This window comes from Melopsittacus undulatus, chromosome 5, assembly GCF_012275295.1.
Source record: "Melopsittacus undulatus isolate bMelUnd1 chromosome 5, bMelUnd1.mat.Z, whole genome shotgun sequence".
Lineage (NCBI taxonomy): Eukaryota > Metazoa > Chordata > Aves > Psittaciformes > Psittaculidae > Melopsittacus > Melopsittacus undulatus.
In genome coordinates this window covers 46,678,541-46,695,934 of record NC_047531.1, presented here as the reverse complement: position 1 = coordinate 46,695,934, position 17,394 = coordinate 46,678,541, and the positions used below count along the sequence as shown (strand labels likewise).

The 17,394-nt window shown below is 42.3% G+C and overlaps 1 protein-coding gene across 2 annotated transcripts; it reads left to right on the top strand.

Annotated features, from left to right (window-relative positions):
• The first annotated feature begins 2,290 nt into the window (after window positions 1-2,290).
• On the top strand, window positions 2,291-14,383 carry CSF2RB (colony stimulating factor 2 receptor subunit beta). Of its 2 annotated transcripts, none has more exons than XM_005150538.4 (14): window positions 2,291-2,465; window positions 3,282-3,441; window positions 4,201-4,327; window positions 6,431-6,615; window positions 6,922-7,070; window positions 7,870-8,041; window positions 8,138-8,270; window positions 8,372-8,526; window positions 9,127-9,272; window positions 9,375-9,549; window positions 10,110-10,200; window positions 10,482-10,551; window positions 11,871-11,974; window positions 12,258-14,383. In XM_005150538.4, the coding sequence occupies exons 2-14, from the start codon at window positions 3,372-3,374 to the stop codon at window positions 13,444-13,446; spliced, it is 2,766 nt and encodes a 921-aa protein (XP_005150595.2). In that variant the 5' UTR covers window positions 2,291-2,465; window positions 3,282-3,371; the 3' UTR covers window positions 13,447-14,383. The 2 variants fall into 2 exon arrangements, with proteins under 2 accessions (XP_005150595.2, XP_030905880.2); XM_031050020.2 differs by having other exon boundaries at window positions 3,279-3,441.
• The last annotated feature ends 3,011 nt before the right edge of the window (window positions 14,384-17,394 follow it).

Sequence of the window (17,394 nt, the reverse complement as noted above, 5' to 3'; positions counted from 1 at the left end):
AGATTTGTACAGATGGAAGCAAAGATTTACAAGTATCTGAAGGTACTGAGAAACAGGTAATTAATGATGCATGGATACTGCATGCATCATCCTGCCCCTCCCAGTACTGGCAAAATAATGTTTTCTCTTCTTAGATGTTACCTGTAATGCTACCAGGTAACATCTTCAAAAACAACAAAAGTATTTAAGGTGACTTACCCATTAAACTTGTCTTTTCTTCCTGATGTATATACATAATGACAGTCTTGCTCAGAATGTAGGAGAACGAAAACTTCTATCTTCAAACCCGTGCTGATGGAGCTTATCCAGCCTTGTATGGTCGTCCATCTAAGAGAAGGACACTTACAAAACCTACAACCTGCGGACTTTGCTGTCACCGTCCTAGCTTGCTAGGCTGTGGCAGTTAAACCTCAGGTGTAAAGGGTGGGGCCAGTTCTGCCCAAGCTGTGCCTCACCTGAAAAATCCCCTGCGCAGGCTGGCAGGGCTTGCTCTCACTTGTCAGTATGGACGGGTGAGGGTCGAATTGGCAGGTAACAAGGTGCATGGTTAGCTGCAGATCCAGCCTTGCATGTGGGCGGACCAGCGCATGGGTAGCTCGAGATTACTCAGGAGATGACAGTCCTGGTCGGACACCCCCTGGTTGCCTAAGGCACCCTTTTTGAACCAGATTTGCATATACCACTCGCCCTTGGTCATCGTGCTTGAAGTAAGTGTGGTTAAAGCCCTTCCCAAAATGTTTGCTCGCGAAGCCAGGCCATCATATATATATAAACTTATTTATATATATAAGCTTCAATAGTCTATTATCTGTAGCCCTGCATTTATGTGTGTAAGTGTATTAGAAATAAAGGAAAGAGTTTATATTTAAAGATAACTGTATAATTTGTTATACTGGGTACCATAAATCATTTTGTACTTGACACTTCATTAAGTGCATAGTTTTAGCAGTATAACAGTCCTATACTGGCTTCTGTAAGAAAATGCACTCTCCAAAGAGCTGTAAGATGCACTGTAGGCCACATCTGCTTTCCAAGTAGAAAAGTTCTACCTGGAGAATCCATGCATGTTAAATTTCAGAGTCAGATAAGACATGTTCAGAAGAGACACATGTTTAATGTCTTCCTTCTTTCCAATGATGGGAAGTTTTATTTGATGTTATTTTACTAAAATGTCACAAAGTGTAAATTTCCACTTGAAAGGCATTGTAGCAGTGCTGTTTTGAAGGAGATGAAGCCATATGCAATGATAATGTCAGTCCTGTTACATCTTGTGATAAGAGAATAATGAATCGTAAGTTTGTAACCTAATTGGCATTCATGGCCTGCAAAGCTGCTGGTGTGCAGGATTACTGGGGTTCAACTGAGCCAGTAACATCAGAAGTCTTTCACTGACAGCTAGATCCTGTGATGTAACCTGCAACTCAGCAAGTCTGTTTGAAGATGGAGGAGCTGTTTGAGCAAGGCAGAAAAGGAGGGAAAATGTCCAGTGGGAAGCAAAGAAACCTCTTTTCTAAGGGTGAGGGGAGATCATACATAGACTTGCTGGCCTGTGAAAATCAGAGCAGAAGAATTCCTTTCTGCCTTTATACTGCAATACAAAGTGAATTCTGCCACACTTGTGAAGTCGCATATTCTCCTCCTTGTCTGCAGTTTTTATATGCATACCTCCTGATAGTCCCAATGACTTATAATTTCCTCAGCTACTATCACATAGCTGGGTTTAAAACGGTATGGCTGCCTTGGATGTTGGACAAGTTCAGATCAACTCTTCTCACCTCTTTTTTTTTCTTCGTCTATATACTATAATACTTATCATTTATTACTAATTGTTGTTGAAAGAGGTAAAACATACTTAAAAAAAATATTATTCAAATTAAAGGTTTATGGAGGTAAAGATAGGTCTCCCCCCACACACTATGTATGTATAGGTAAACATAGAATTATCCCTGCCTTGAAGGTTGTCTGGCCTAGAGTAAAGCAAGAAACAGCACCAGAGCAAAAAGCAGGGAAATCTTTCTTAGTCTTCTCACTTCTGCTTCAGTCAATCCTCTTTTTTATCTGAAACTACATAGTCCCATGATGTGGTAACTGTGAACATGCAGATGAGCAATGACAAGCTTCCTTCCCCTCCCTTCCCAGTTAAACAGCTCCATCTAAGTAAGTGCTTTGGGGGCTACAAAATAGGAAGTACAACTTCCTATTTCACAGGCAATTACACAGGCTTTCTTGAAAGGGTGTGGTCTGCTTCTTTAAAAGTGACATTTGAGGTGCACAGAAGAGGTAACAGCTATTCTGAAGACCTCCTTGCTAAGAAAAGCCTGTGGTTGCTGTATACTTTCTGCCTCCAGTTGTGGTTTTCCTGGTTTCTGCATCAGAGGATTCTGATGCTGTGGGGGAAGGCTGGACAGGGAGAGTCACCCACCAGGTTGAGGAATCACCTGCCTCACAGAGAGCTCTGGATCCAGGTAAGGGAACTGCTTCCTCACTGAGGAAAGCAAAATGGCAGAGAGTCTGCTGTCATACAAGGGCTTTTGAGTCATTACAGGGTTTCTTAGCTGTAATGAGTATTCAAGGGCTCAGCCAGCTGTTCTGGTGTAAGGAAGAGGCATTCGGAAGTCTGGAAGTCAATAGGAATTTAAAACGAGCTTTTCCAATGCTCCGCTAAAGTATAGAAGAGTTTCAGCTCTGTAGCATACTTGAGTAGGTGGATTTATTACACTTTTGAGAGAGCAGTGAGAAATGGCCAAAAGGACTTGAAATTCCAGTATCAAACGGTGTAGTCCATGGTCTTTGAACCACTCAGTCTACTCTGGTGTTATTTCTACAAACTGCAACTTGTTTGGGGAGCAACTGAAAAATTAGCATGTTGAAGAGAAATCTGGAAGTGAATGAATATGGAAACTTGACCCTTATACTCCCAGGAGCTATGTGGTTGGGAATCAGACTGTTAAGGAAAGGTAAAAAAAACAGAACACCATTTCTGTTCATTGGAAAGGCTTTAGGCATGAAGAGCAGGAGGATGAGTCAATTTGAAGGCTGAGTTCTCTTCAGGATTGTTTCTTGTTGCTACTCAGCTAAAAGAATCCCTGCACTTCCTTGAAAATGTGCATTTACTTCTTCATTCTTTGCTCATACTGCAAGCTCATGCCATAGGAAAAGATGGATTTTGTCCTACAATAAATACATGGTAGAAATTCCTTCTAAATGTCACTCCAACATGAAGCCTAAAACAGTTCCCTAATTCAGTTTTACTTCTGTTTATGTGAAATGGAAACAAGAAGATCCACAATAAGCAGAGCAAGAGAGTAACCAGCAGGCAATGAAAACGATTATGTCCTGAATTAGGATCAAGCTTGTACACAAAGGACAATATGAACATGAAGGAAATTTTCATCCTTCTCCTTAATCTGTATTTGGCCTTCAGTGTCCAAGACACAAGAGGTGAGTTTCAAATTTATGTTCTGTTTTATCCATCCATTATTGCCTTTCTTTTTGTATCTGTCTCCTTCTTTCAGCTTATGATTTTCCTCATTTTCTGTTTGCTTTTCTGCTTCCTTCTACCACCATCTTCTATGATGTAGATCTTGATCAATGCCAGGGGGTAGCAGATGCAGCACTGGTGTACAGGAGTAGAGACAAGTGGACAGACACGAGATCAGGGTTGGGATGCAGGGGGGCTACCAACAGCAGCACCCAGACAACCTGATTTTCTTCTTGTGGAATTTCTGACAGATAAGGACACCATATGCCATACCCATTGCTTGTGTTTCTGAGTTTAATGTCTTTCCTCTTCTGACACAATGAGAGATGCTTCTTATTCATCTTTTTCTCTTTTTTCTCTTTCTCCTTTTCTCTTTATTTCACTCTTCCATTATTTTGTTTTCTTTCAATCTTTCTTTTCCTTTCTTTCTCTCATTTTTTTTCTTGTTTTTCTTCCTTCCTCCCCTCCTTTTCTCTCCCCTCCCCTCCTCTCTCATTCCTTTCCCTTCCTTCCCTTTTTTGCCTGTAAAAAGCCCCTCAACCAAGCTGATAGTAGTTCTCAAGAAAAATTATTTGTGAGAGCACACTCATGTGTGCATGTTGACATCTCTGTCATCCAGAGGTCATATCCCAATAGCGCAGCACAGATACCACCTTCAGAGAAAATGTCACTATTTACATTGGCAATCACTGCATCTGATTTCCTGAATCCTTTCTCAGAGACCACACCTATGAAGAGCCTAAGCTGCTACAATGACTACAACTCACAGGTGACCTGCACCTGGATGGAGCATTCAGAGGCTCATGCCCTTGTTGGTATGACGCTTTACCAAAGGGACATTCTAATGTAAGTACCTGGAATGTACTGTGCTGGATAAAAGTCCAAAGGGAAATTGGTTACAACTTGGAATCCTGGGGACCAGCAGTCAGGTTTTCAGAAAGCGTGGCCACCTCTCTCTCACTGGGTTAAAGTAAAAGTTGTGCCTTCTTATGAGTCCTCTTCTAGGAAGGGAGGAATGAATAGTGTGTGCTAGTGTGAATGCTCCATCCCTGTCAGTGTTCAAGGCCAGGTTGGATGAAGCCTTGGGTGATACGGTTTAGTGTGAGGTGTCCCTGCCCATGGCAGGGGGGTTGGAACTAGATGATCTTAAGGACCTTTCCAGCCCTAACTATTCTATGATTCTATGAAGTTATTCTAATAACCTTTACTGTTACTTTCCCATAATTTTGTTGTGGGATCATAGATATGAAGTAAGGTGGGGCATATAGTTTACTATTAGTGGGGTAGAGAAGATGGTGTCAGAACAAGTATTAGCCTGAGTGTTGTTTATAATCTAAAAGGGAGGAGACATTCTCCCTGTTGTTTTGCCCATTTAGGAACATCACTGAGAGTATGGTTTTGATCAGTTCTGAGAAACATGTATAGACTCTGTGTCTGTGAGATAGATAAGACTGGTAAGATCATCTGTGGCATCACTTTTCCTCCCAGAGATACTGATATGTTTATGACAGTATCTCTCTGTTACATCTGTTTCCTTATAAAAAGGGGAACACATCAGCAGACTGTTTCAGTTGTGCGGATAGAAAGGACAGAGAGGGAGGAATAGTCGTGGGAGAAAGGAAGGCAAAGAAGGAAAGCTGAGAAGAAAGTGTGTTAGAGTCCGGGGATACAGGAAGGAAAGGAAAGAGAAAGAACTCTTCATTTTATTGTAAAGAAGAGAGAATTAATAGGCCTGAAAGTATCTGAGATCAGTGGAAGTTCTTTGGAACAGGGTCTTGAAGCTAATGCTTCTATGAAAAGATGATATAAAATTACTTGGACCCTTGGAAGATTTTCTGGAACATTGTTAGTGATGGAGTGTGTGGTTCATGTGGGAAACATGACTGAAGTCAATCAGACAAGCAGGTATTAAGAGTGGACAGTCACACAGCTGAAATCAAAATGGCCAACAGTTAAACAAGGACAGCTCACAGATGGAGAATAGTTGACTAAATTCCAAACCATAAGGTGATGCTCATGAATAGATAGAAATATCTTCAGGACTTCACAACCCATGGGCTGACTCTTATTTAAGGGTATGCACATGTAGGGTCAGTCCCAACCATACTTCAGGAATATATCCTTGGTTTCTTTGCTAATACCCAAGTTTTAAAAATAGCAATAGCGCTGAATAATGTTTGCTGACATATAGCTGGCTAGGAGACTCTATCCTATCCTGGAAGACAATATTTGGCTTTAGATATCCACAACTTAATGTTTCTCATCTGAACTGGAACAATACAATACGCTGGGCATGAAGCCATCAGCACAAACAAAATTCCAGAGGGCACAAAAGAAGCCACACATCTCTCCAGCAGCTCAGGCTACTGCAAGCACACAAAGCTTATCCTCTCCTGTCTATTTTAAAATATTGCTTCTAATTTTCATGATGCTCCTTGGCCTGGAGAAGGGCTATCTAAAAGAATGATTAACATTCTGGCTGGGATCCTTAATGAATAAGTAAGGTCCCTTGGCAGAATAGAACTACTGAGGATACAGAAGTACATTCTGGCTGGAGAAAGTTTTTGAAGTGCCTTTCTGGGACTGCAAAATGAATGTCTTCAAGAAGATAAGGATCATCAGAAACTTCCCTGTGTTTCACTCCCGATAAAAGGTGCATTTCCATGATATTATTTTTCATTTCCTCACACAAAACCTATGAGATTATGTGGAGTTAGGCTAAACAAATAACAAAAATAGGCTGGTACCAGAAGATAACATTCTGCTGCACAACCTTGAAATGGGAAGGTGTTTGACAAAAATGCTAGTGTTAAGCAAAATAGGACTAATAGATACAGTGAGGATATGAGTAAATTATAGCAGAATGGAATGAAACTTTCTAGCATTTAATTTAGCATTAACTATAGGTCTCTGAATTAGATCTTTATAGATCACTTTTTCTATACACAGGAACAACGAAGAGATGTTCTGCAAACGCCAGAGAGAAGATGACTCATATGAAGCTCCAGACTCCTATGTGCGCTGGGTTTGTTGTAACACTACAGACTATTTTGGAATAGGAGTGTATAATATTTACAGCTTCAAACCTAGCAAGATGCTTCAAGCAGAACTTAATGTTGATATTTTCCAAAATGGTAAGCATTAAAGACCAAATTCTTATTTTTCCAATGAACATTAGGGATCATTGCATTTCAGTCAGAAAGTGAATTCCACTTCCATTGTGAAAACTGCCAAAGAGTTCCACATTGAGGGGATGGGGCGGGGAAGGGAGAGGGCAAGATTAGGGGAGCATCTGGAGCTGGAGGGGGGACTCAAGCAGAAAGTACTTGGTGTGGCAGGGATAAGATATTCTGGAAATAGAGAAGCTTACCTAGGTGTTTTCTTCTCCTCTTCATGTCCTTGTCCTCACTATCTCCTTTCATGGGTTGTAACTTCACCAGTTCAGACCCTCCCACCTCAAAACCTCACAGTCAGTTTGATGACATCAGGAGACTTCTTGCTGACATGGAAAGCTGCTGTTGGAAGCCAAGGGCTGGGCAATGCACTGGAGTATGAAGTCACCTACAAGAGGGACTGGGAGCCCTGGGAGGTAAGAGCAGAGGAGCTGGGCTGTCCTGGTTTGGGCACTAGAGAGCCTGTGGTAGAAGTTGTGCAGATGAATGGCCTTTCCCTTCTCAGGCACTACGAGGAGATGCCACAAAGGTAGTTTCAGGTCAGGTAGAAGAGCCTGTCTTTCTGTTTGCAAGAGACTTACCCAGTGAAACACCATTTGTCCTGAACTGAGTATGAAGATCTGTTCTTCACTGACAAAAATGCACTGCACTTGGGGTTTGATTTGAAATTGATTTTGCCCTGAATCCCTCCCAAATGGAATTAAATCACAGTCCAATAGGAGAATGTCGTTTCATGTGAGAAAATGGCAAAATGCATTTGAAGCTGCTTCCCTTTTCAGAAGGGTATGTTTTAGTCTTTAGCTTTTAAGAGTCCTTATTCTTTGCCCTATTGTTTCCCCTGATGTGCATATCTTTCTGTTCTGTACCTGTCAGCGTGATCTTTAGTTTTTAAGTGAAGTATCTTGGTCAGATTGCCATAGAATTCTGCCCTGATCAGTTGTTAGTTATGAACTTGTGTAGCTGGTGCAGAATATGATTTGGGCTTTGTATGATCAGGCTACTGCCTGTGCCATGCTGGCAGCATGCATGCTGAAGCCCCTCTAGTATGGGAGGGGGGAGCATTGCATGGCAGCATGTGCATGGACCATCACGTGTGGTACTGCTTGGAGGTGCAGTGTGGCAGTTTTTCTCTTTCCCTGTCTTCCCTCCACTCTTCCATTCCCCAACTCTCCAATATCCTCCCTCCCCACTCTCCATCCTTTCCCCCAACAACAGAAAGCTGCCTCGCTCTTGCTCTCCACCACCACACGGTGCCATCTCAGCCACAAAGACCTTGTCCCAGGGAGCAGCTATGTTGCCCGTGTGCGAGCCAGACCAGGACAAGACAGCGGCTTCTCTGGGCAGTACAGCGAGTGGAGCACGAAGGTGTCATGGGAGACCCCTGAAGGTAACATGGGATGGAGAGGGGCCATGCAGGGGTGGGAGCATTGATTGAGAAGCCAGACCTTCCCTGTCCCTTACTTTGCTCTCATCTTCTCTGAAGGTGACCTTCATCCCAGGAACCTTCGCTGCCTCTTCAATGGTGCAGATACTCTGACCTGTAGCTGGGAAGTGAAGAAAGTGATCACCACCTCTGTCCTCTTTGGCTTGTTCTTTAGGGCCACTCCAACATCAGTGTATGTGCTTCGCCCATGGCAGCATGCCTGTGCCTCTCCCATGGACTTTCTGCTCTATCCCATTCCCCCAGTCTCAGCACAATCTCTTTTTGTCCCCTCAGAGAAGAGGAATGCTCTCCTGTGCATGAGACGGCTTTGCCTCATGTTCCATATGTGGTCCAAAGCTGTGAGATCCCTGTTAGCAGCAGTCAGAGCCAGTACCATGTGTCTGTCCAGGTCAAGACGGAGGAGAAGCTGTTTGAAGCCCACAAGAACAGTGAGTTGCTGTATTGTTTCTTACATCTGCTGGTTGTTTCTTGGAGACATGCCTGTCTGGGCAAGTGTGGCTGAGAACACCGGTGATGGGGAGAAGTGGAAAAGACTGGGACTGATGAAGAAAGGAACTGGACTCTGGAAGCACTGGATGGGGTAGGACTCCTCTGCTGAATGAGGTTTGCTAGGTGGATCCTCACTGCCTGGATGTATCTGGAGGTACTTGGTGCTGTTTTCACACACTAAAGCTGGGAATGCTCCTGCAGTGGGAGAAAATAGCAGGCAGTAGCTCCCAGAGAGCTTGAAATCTCTGTAAATGTGGTGGACCAGCACAGATATTTCAAATATTGCTTTGCTGCTTTTCTGTATACTGAGAGTGCTGTCAGCATTAATGGATATGGATTTTCTGCTATTTAGTGGCCTATTGGTTTATGTATTTGACTAGAAAATGAAGATGCAGAGAATTAAGAAGTGTTAAAAAGCTGAGACCTCCTACCCTGCATGAAACAAAATTGGTTTCAGTCTCTGGAAATTGTTCACAGTGGTGAAAGGGAGTGCTGGACCGATACATTGATAAAAACCTGACACATTCTGTGTGTTCCAGTTAAGGTGCTGCCACCTGCAAATGTATCAGTTACAGTAACAGAGAACAAAGAGTATGAACTGAGGTGGATAAAACACACTTTGAGATATTTCATAAAACAGAGATACCAAGTTGAGTACTGGGAAAACAACCAACATAAAAACAAGGTAAGTCTTAGAAAGTGCAGGAGTCCTGGATTTTTCTTCACTAGACAAATGGGAAAGACGGTTTCTCTCACCTTCGCCATTTGTGCTTCTTTTTCTTCCCAGACTCTCCAGAAGTTAAATATCAACAATGATGAACCTCCCTTCATCTTCACCCTGCAGATGTTATCATCATCTACAGAATATAGGGGGAGAATGCGTGCAAGGGTGAATACACCTCTGGATTACGAGGGGCCTTGGAGTGAATGGAGTGAGGAGTTCACCTGGAAGACTGAAAACGGTACTTTTCATGCAGGCTGCTTCAATAAGGTTTTGTGGGCTGTAAATGGCTGAAATATCTCTATAGAAAACTACATTCTCCCAGCAGCAGTTACAGTTAGGTCCAGACATGAACTGTCTGGGGCTGCTTAACAAAGTGGCTGTTGTGTCTGCATCCTTGCAGTACAGCAGCAGTGTAAATGAAGGAGCTGAGTAGGAATGACCTTTTAAGCTTCTTTCCTGCTTCTCTCATACAAGGTGAGTACAGTTTTCCAAACAGAGAATCAAGCAAAGATCTTGACCAAAAGATCATCTTTGTTTTCTGATTTGAGCAGTCCATTCTGCTATCAGTGATTGAAGAGCCCAAGACTGCAAGAAGATGAAACATAAGCCATCAAATCTTTTATACTGTAGAGTGACTATAGGATTGCATGAAGCACACAGCAGAGCCTATTGGAGATGAAATCATTACTTATTTTTGCTGTTTCTGGACTTGGAGGCAGAATGCCCACACCAGAGTGAAACCTGTAATGAGAAACAGCCACTTTGAAGGTAGATAGCTATTTCTCTTTTCTGTTTCAGTTTTGCCACAAGTGGTTCTTCCTGTGATGCTCCCAGCTCTCATCATCACTTTGCTAATAGCCGCTTATTGCAGCTATAAGTGTTTCCTCAGGTAAGCTTGTGTTGTGACTAGGAAGTTTAGCAGTGTGTTGGCTATGTGGGTGGCATAAAAGCTGAGGTGCTTCTTGTCCCCCATGAGAGAGAGGTCTATGTGAAGATGTGCCTTGGTGTGCAGTGGGCAGCCTTGTGCATGTCTGTGCAAGGGTGAGAGCTGGGTGCTGGCATGCAAGGTGCTGGCAGTGTCTTGCTGTGCAGAGCAGCTTGGTGTATGGGGTGCAATCTATTATGGTTGAATGCTGAGAAGCAAATCTGGAAAACTTTGTATTGTTGCAGGAAGAAGAAAATGTGGGAGGAGAAGATTCCAAATCCCAGCAAGAGCCTCCTGATCCAGAGTTACCTGAGGGTAAGCAGGACCTGTACCTTGAAGGGTTCATTATTTCTCTATTTCAGGACTTCAAATATTCTTAAGAACTCTTACTGTCTCCACAATGAACAGGTATCTTCTTTAGTGTATGCCTTATTGTTAGGAGGAGTTCTGGTCATATTCAACATAACTATGTTCTTGTCAAGCACAACACAAAGAAGTCTACTGCTAGACAAAGAAGTCTAGCTTCAAGGCAGCAGGAACCACCATATTAATAAGATCTTTGGTAGATGATCAAGAGGGGTCCTGCCATAACATCCATTAGCTCCTTCAGAACTCTAGGATGAATCCATCAAACCCATGGACTTACAAACATTCAGCTGATATAGCCAGTCCCTTAGAATTCCAGTGTTCAAAAGCAGAAAATAGCTGTTCCTGCACTCATGGTCCTCTGGCTCAGAGGACCGGACAGCCAAAGGTCTATCAGTATTATTAAAGACTGAGGCAAAATAATCCATTGAATGCCTCTGCTTTTTCATCATCTCTGCTTGTCAGGTAACTATCATCAACACGTGTTGGTCTAATGTTTTCTTTAAATCTCCTTTTTCTAGTAACGTACTTAAAAAAGCCCTTCTTGTTGTCTGATACAACATGGGCCAGCTTCAGCTCTTGGAGCTTTGGCCTTTCATGCCTTCTCCCCACATCTATGAACCACAGCTCTGTAATCTTCCTGTGAAGTCTGACCTTGCTTCCAGAGATCATACAATGTCTTTTTCCTCTTGATCTCCAGAAGGAATTCCCTGTTCAGACAAGCTGGTTGTCTGGCCCACTTGCTTGACTTAGGAGACACTGGAATTGCCTATTAGTGTGCTTTTAAAAGGTGGATTCTAAACACTGGCTAGCACTTGTGGACTGACAAGTCCTCAAAAGTAGATTCCTAGAGAAGACTTTAAAGTAGCTCTCCAAATAGCTTAAATTTTGCTCTCTTGAAATCCAGGGTAACGACTGTGTTGTCCTTTTCTTATTACTCTGAAAATTTTAAACTGAATCATTCATGATCACTGTGGCCAAGACAGCCACCTACCATCACATCTACTAGTCCTTCTATATTCACATATAACAAGACTGGGAGGGCATCCTTCCTTTTTGATTCACTGAGTAGTTGTAGTTTGGTCACTGGTAATGCATTACAGGTTTGAAGTAAGCATCTTCTGGAAAACAGAACATACCTTCTAGTGGAGCTGTGTCCTTACTGCCAGATGCCATAGGCTCTCCTTTTTGTTTTCCTTGTCTATGGCTCTTGGTTCTACTGCCAGTGAGACACTGCTCTTTTGCCATGTCTGCTTTTTCTTTTCCAGAAAGTACATTTAGGACACAGACCAACAAGCAGCCAGCTGGACTTCAACAAATGCAGTCTTTCAGAGAAGATGGAGCAGGCTAGCTTCCTTCAAGTTGTGGACAGGTAAGTGAACAGCACATTACAGTGACACTGTGGCTGAGAGTCTCAAATTGCTCCCTAAGTTGTGGCAGGATATAATCAAATGTTCTGTCACTATAAACCCTGTACAAGTTGCTTCTGGGCAGGGGATACAATTTTTTGCTATCTGGGTTAGTCTGCTTCTCCAAGAAACATTTTTTCCTAACTCTATGTGTAGTTATGTGTCTTTTCAGCTAAACTTCTTTTATATTTGATATTTACCATAATAACATCTCTCATGAGGAACTTTGAACTTTGCCACATTTAGGCAGATGAAGACTTCGACAGAATCTCCTGAAGAGCAGGCTAAAAAGACAGATATTTCCCCTATGGCACTGGACCTACAAAACTCATACCATGCTTTAAATGAGCCAGAGCACGCCCCAGTTGTCTGCTCAAGTCAGGCTGTTCATCATTCCTTTCCTCTTTCAAGGAGAAATAGTGCTGATGCAGGTACTGATTCCCAGGCAGCAATCCATTGCTTGGCTTTCAATGGTCCGTACTTGTACTGCCCTATGGTGTCCTCCCAGCCTGATGTACATCAGACCCAGGAAAAGTATCTAGTGGGACTTTCTGAGAAATCAGTTTCCCTTCAGTATGTGACCCTACCAAAGGAAGACTATCTACAGTCTCCACAGAGGCAAAACCAGCCAGGAGCAAGTCCTCCACAGCCCTTCCTGCTCCAAGATCAGAAGGAAAGGATGCAGCACCCCGATGATGAGGAAGAAGTCTCACTGGCCCCATCAGCCTGCGGGGAAGGCACAAACGTGAGAAGAGAACAGAAATCTCCAAAGGCTCTTGGCTGTATCACATCTCCCCAGCAGTGCCCCTTGGAGTACATCACCACAGAGAGCCTATCACTGCCATCAGCCAGTGGCTCCACTCATCCACCACTTGTCACTGCTAGGGAGCTGCCCTTTGACTCAAAGGAGCCTCAGCGCCGCAGTGATTGCTCTGGCCATGAGTCTTCTCCTGGGAAAACTAGTGTCATGGCCCCATTTTCAGGTCAAGCACCAACCTCTTCTCCTGAATTGCACCTAGATACATTTGGAGACTATCTTGCTGTCCCTGTAGATGTCCATGGACATTCAGAACCCACAAAGATTTGTTTGCCTGTCCTACAGAAGAGAAATGATCTTCCCCAAAAGCAGCCTTTATCAGAGGGTAACTTGGTGGTGTTAAACCCTGACAGCACTGAGCCAGTTTTCCTTTGCCAGGTTGGTGACTATTGCTTCCACAGCTTGAAACCCAGTGGGAAAATGGATGTTAGTCAGGAAGACCACCAAGTCAAGAAACTTTCTGAAGGCAAGACAACATCTGAGAAGTCTGTATCTGATGATGAATCCATCACTGGCAATGCTGTATCAAAAATGCAGGCTATTCAGCTTTTCAAAAACCTGAAATCAGATGATTACTTTTCCTGGCAGCAATCTTTGGGGATCACAGAAAGCCATTAAATGGGCAAATATTAATGAATACAGGTAACTGAAAGAAGTTCCAATTACATGATGGAAATGAACCCCCAAACCTAGGAATAAATAAATACCAGTTCCCTCTTTGAGCTTCCAGTGCAATGTGTTGAAAGGCCTGAAGCAGCTCAATATCCTTCTCAATGACCTTCACAGATTTGGCATGGAAGACAATCCAAATATTGCCCTTTGGTATTTTTGCAGACTTTCTGTCTTACCCACAAAGAGCAGTTTATCCTCCTCATGATCCTGTGACAGATCATAGTCATCTTGCAATGGTACCAGATTGCCTGAGGCAAAACTTGGAGGCAGGAAATGCAGACTTAGCAGCACAAAATGTTATCAGAAGAAGACAGGCTTGGAAACCTTGGAAGGAAACTTATATTCTTAAGAACAATTTTGTTGAACTTCTGTTTGTGTGTAAAATAGATCTTAGAGTCACCAAGGAGCTTTCATATCTCTACCTTTCCACTACCGGCATGAAATGAGTATTGTCTAAGGTGAAAAAAACCCAGACAGTAATAGAAGGGTAAATAAAAAATAAGAAAAAATTGTTGAAGTCCAGGACATCTTTCTCAATGTTAAAGTTGAGTATGGAATATTCTGAGAGTAAGAAGAGAACATTACTGGGATACATAAAGTAGGCTGTAGAGAACCATGAGGGAAAAGATACATTGCTGAAAGAAAGCCCAAGGGCTCACAGGGTGCAGTGAGAGGAAGAGAAGGGGACAGGTAACAGAAAATGACAGGTAAGAAATGTTGTGAAGGTGCACAAGTCTCTGTCTGCTGGGGTTTTTCTATTTGTAAGTGTTAAAGTACTGTATTTTCCTTTAAGTTCATTGGCTGTTTATCCATGACATAATTACTCTATGTACATTCTTATTTTAATTTTTTCTTTTCTGAGAAATAAGCTGTGTTGAGAAAGAGGAGCTATTCCCCCCCCCAAGTTCTGCTGTAAAGACAGTGGTGCAAAGTAAGAGCATCATACCTGAAGGTGGGCTTGCATTCAAAAGAATTATGTTTCTTTTTTCAATTATATGTACTAATAAAAAATATTATTTCTTCCTACAAATGTTCCCTTCCTTATGTTAATAGCATCGTGGTTAAGTAACATTACTATTAGCTCAACTGATCTGGCCTCAAAAAGTTCTGTAGGTTCATCTGTGTTGCCTGTGAGGTAGGATGCTTCCTCCTGATTTTGCTGTATTATTTCACAGAGATAATGAGGAGTTTTGTGTTTGTGCCAGCTGATTCCTCCTGCTGGGTTAATGGGACAGGACTGATTCAGAATTGCAGTAAAATGCACTGTTTTTTTTTTTTGCAGAATTTAAATCTTTCTAAGTACCATTCCGAATCTGAAAGGTGAGCAAATTCAGCTTGGTGTTCTTCATAACAAAAGGCAGGCAGTTGCAGTCTCTGATCGAGAACACTGATGAACACTTTGAGGGATTTTCAATTTAGTCCCTTCCTAATCAGTGGATTTTTTTGTTAGTCTCTTCTTTGTTCTTTTGTGAGTAGCACAAACAGTTTCTTCCAGGCTGTATGACTGCGCTCTATCTAGGCAGGTACTAAAAGGAGATATTCAAATTCATATGCAAATTTGGTATCTGGATTCATATTTTCGATATGCATCACTTTGTTAGACCCTGAATTGCTATGGTTTTATTAATCAGGAAGAATAACTTGTGGAAGAACTTTTATTCAGCTCAGTGGCTTTTGGATGAAGCTCATTTGCATTGTGATCAGTACTCACACACTCAGTGAACAGCTATCCATCCTTCCTGTCTTCTGCACTTCACTGGGTATTTGCAGAAGATGCTTTTTGGAGACAGGATTTACACACACAAGAATACTTGTATCATATCATGGTATCATATCATGGTATCATATCATGACTCCACAGAGCAGATATTATGATCTGGAGGCCATCTCAGGAACTTGGAACTTCCAGAATAACATGCTATTGACAGGATAGGGAGCTAAACAGTGGTTTTCTTTTGCAACTGTAATGATTGTTTTAGGCAGAATGAGTTTCTGCTCTAGGGACTCATTGTTTAATATCCACCGAAGCATCATTTAATACAATATGTAGTGAACATTGGAAGCAGGGGTCATATCTCAGAGCTCTGCAGTGCCAAAGGAATCCACTTCTTACTGGGTTATAGAATCAAAGCTCCTACAAATCTACAGCTCTCTTCCGCATGAGGTCCAGCTGCAGTGGGGAATGATAAAAAGCATTGTACAATCCTGTAGGCTAGTTATTCAAGACTTAAGAGCTGTTGTGAGTGCCAGGTCTTCAACCTCCTGATCACTACCTTAAGCCACAAAGTTACTGTGCAAAAGGAGTTTCCTGCTACCTTCTCCAGTGCTAGGTTCTGATATGCAGGAGAGAAATCATCATTCTGATGATTCAGGAGTCAATTATGACATTCTCCTTTCCACTAAGTAGTTCCAGCTCCTCAGCCTGTATATCAGAGTGACAATTCACCAATGTTTGCTGTATAGTGAAGAAAGGAGAGGTAACCATCTCAATAATGTAAATCACATTTTACAACTCTGTGTTTACATTCAAAATACAGTTATGAAATCATTGCAACCCTTTCCTTATGGTATGCTCAAACACCAAAGACATTACCTACATTTTAACAGCAGGCATTTTTCAACTAATTGTTCTAAGTAATCAGTTTATTATTCCCTTATCGTAATCTTCCCCAACCAGAAATGTATTACCTGAATTTGCATGAGATTAGGGAAGCAAGTATATTGTGACCTCAACAGTTCTAATTAAGATCCTGGCTGAACTGTTACTCTGTTTCTGCTGGCTTGGGGGTTGTCTTTTATGTAAGGAAGGAAAATGGGGCTGAAGGGTTTGCTGAGAAAAGAAGCCTGCAGTGGAAAGCCCTCCAAACCTCAGGGAACAATAGCTGGAGAATTTCTGAGAGCCCTGCATCTCTGCATGGTAATGAAAACCAAACCCAACCTATCCTGCCAGTCGCTGTGTAGTTTCTTGTTCATTCAGTCAAACACATTTGTACAAACAATCTTATTCCCATACAGCTCCAGTGAATGATCTCTACCTCTTCTCCTCACTCCCTGCATGTTCCCTCTGCTCTCACTGCAGAGCTGAAGTTTCCATGAAAAGAAAACCTGCATGCCATGTTCTGTACATGGGGAATATGTAGCACAATGACTTCATGCCTTTTTAGGCCCCTTTTAAGTGGCTGCCAGGATTCCATATGCTCCAGTCTTGATCCTAGCAACTCTTCATATTACACGATGGATGTTTCACCATGGTGTTAGGTGGGTGGACCCATACTTCTCTGCAAACTTGCTCAACATGAGCCACCTTTGGGGCAAAATCTTTGTATGTTCATTGTGTCCTTTCCAGTTTGCTGGTAGAGAAGCAGATGGTAGTCCTTATTCTTGGAGGCCAATTTGTTTGTCTAAAATAGTAGATGCAAAGCTATCTGAAACAATTATATGGCTTTTTCTATTCCCTTTAAAAAAATACTGCAGCTCTCTGTTCACAGCATGCAGATCCATTGCAGACTTTTGAGATGAGCACTTCTGCATCTGCTGTAGCCTTGCAATGTAATTCTATCCTGTTTGTCCTGCTACATTCAGGATGCTGATGCATGTTTTGAGTTTATTTCACTCATTGCAGATTCATGATGGATTCACAATGCTGTTTCACCATCTAAAGACAACCTTTCCTTCCCTTTTACCTGCAGCAGACTGTAATATAGGAACAGAATACTAACACATTGACTCTAAATAGTAATTTTATCTTGCCCGGTATTCTGTGTTTGCTGATATTTGCTGTGGATGCATAAAGCCAGGGTGTAGTAAACACAGAAAGGTATACAGTAAATAATTAAATCCCAACTGATATATTTACCTGGTACCTGGCCCAGAGCCTTCCTGATGTGGAGGTTA

What these genes read in the sequence shown, in the direction of transcription:
- CSF2RB (XM_005150538.4), top strand. Translation starts at nt 3,372, where the DNA reads ATGAACATGAAGGAAATTTTCATCCTTCTCCTTAATCTGTATTTGGCC. An exon ending in TACCAAAGGGACATTCTAAT is followed by an intron (nt 4,328 to 6,430) that starts GTAAGTACCTGG and finishes TTCTATACACAG; the next exon opens with GAACAACGAAGAGATGTTCT. An exon ending in ACAACCAACATAAAAACAAG is followed by an intron (nt 9,273 to 9,374) that starts GTAAGTCTTAGA and finishes TTTTCTTCCCAG; the next exon opens with ACTCTCCAGAAGTTAAATAT.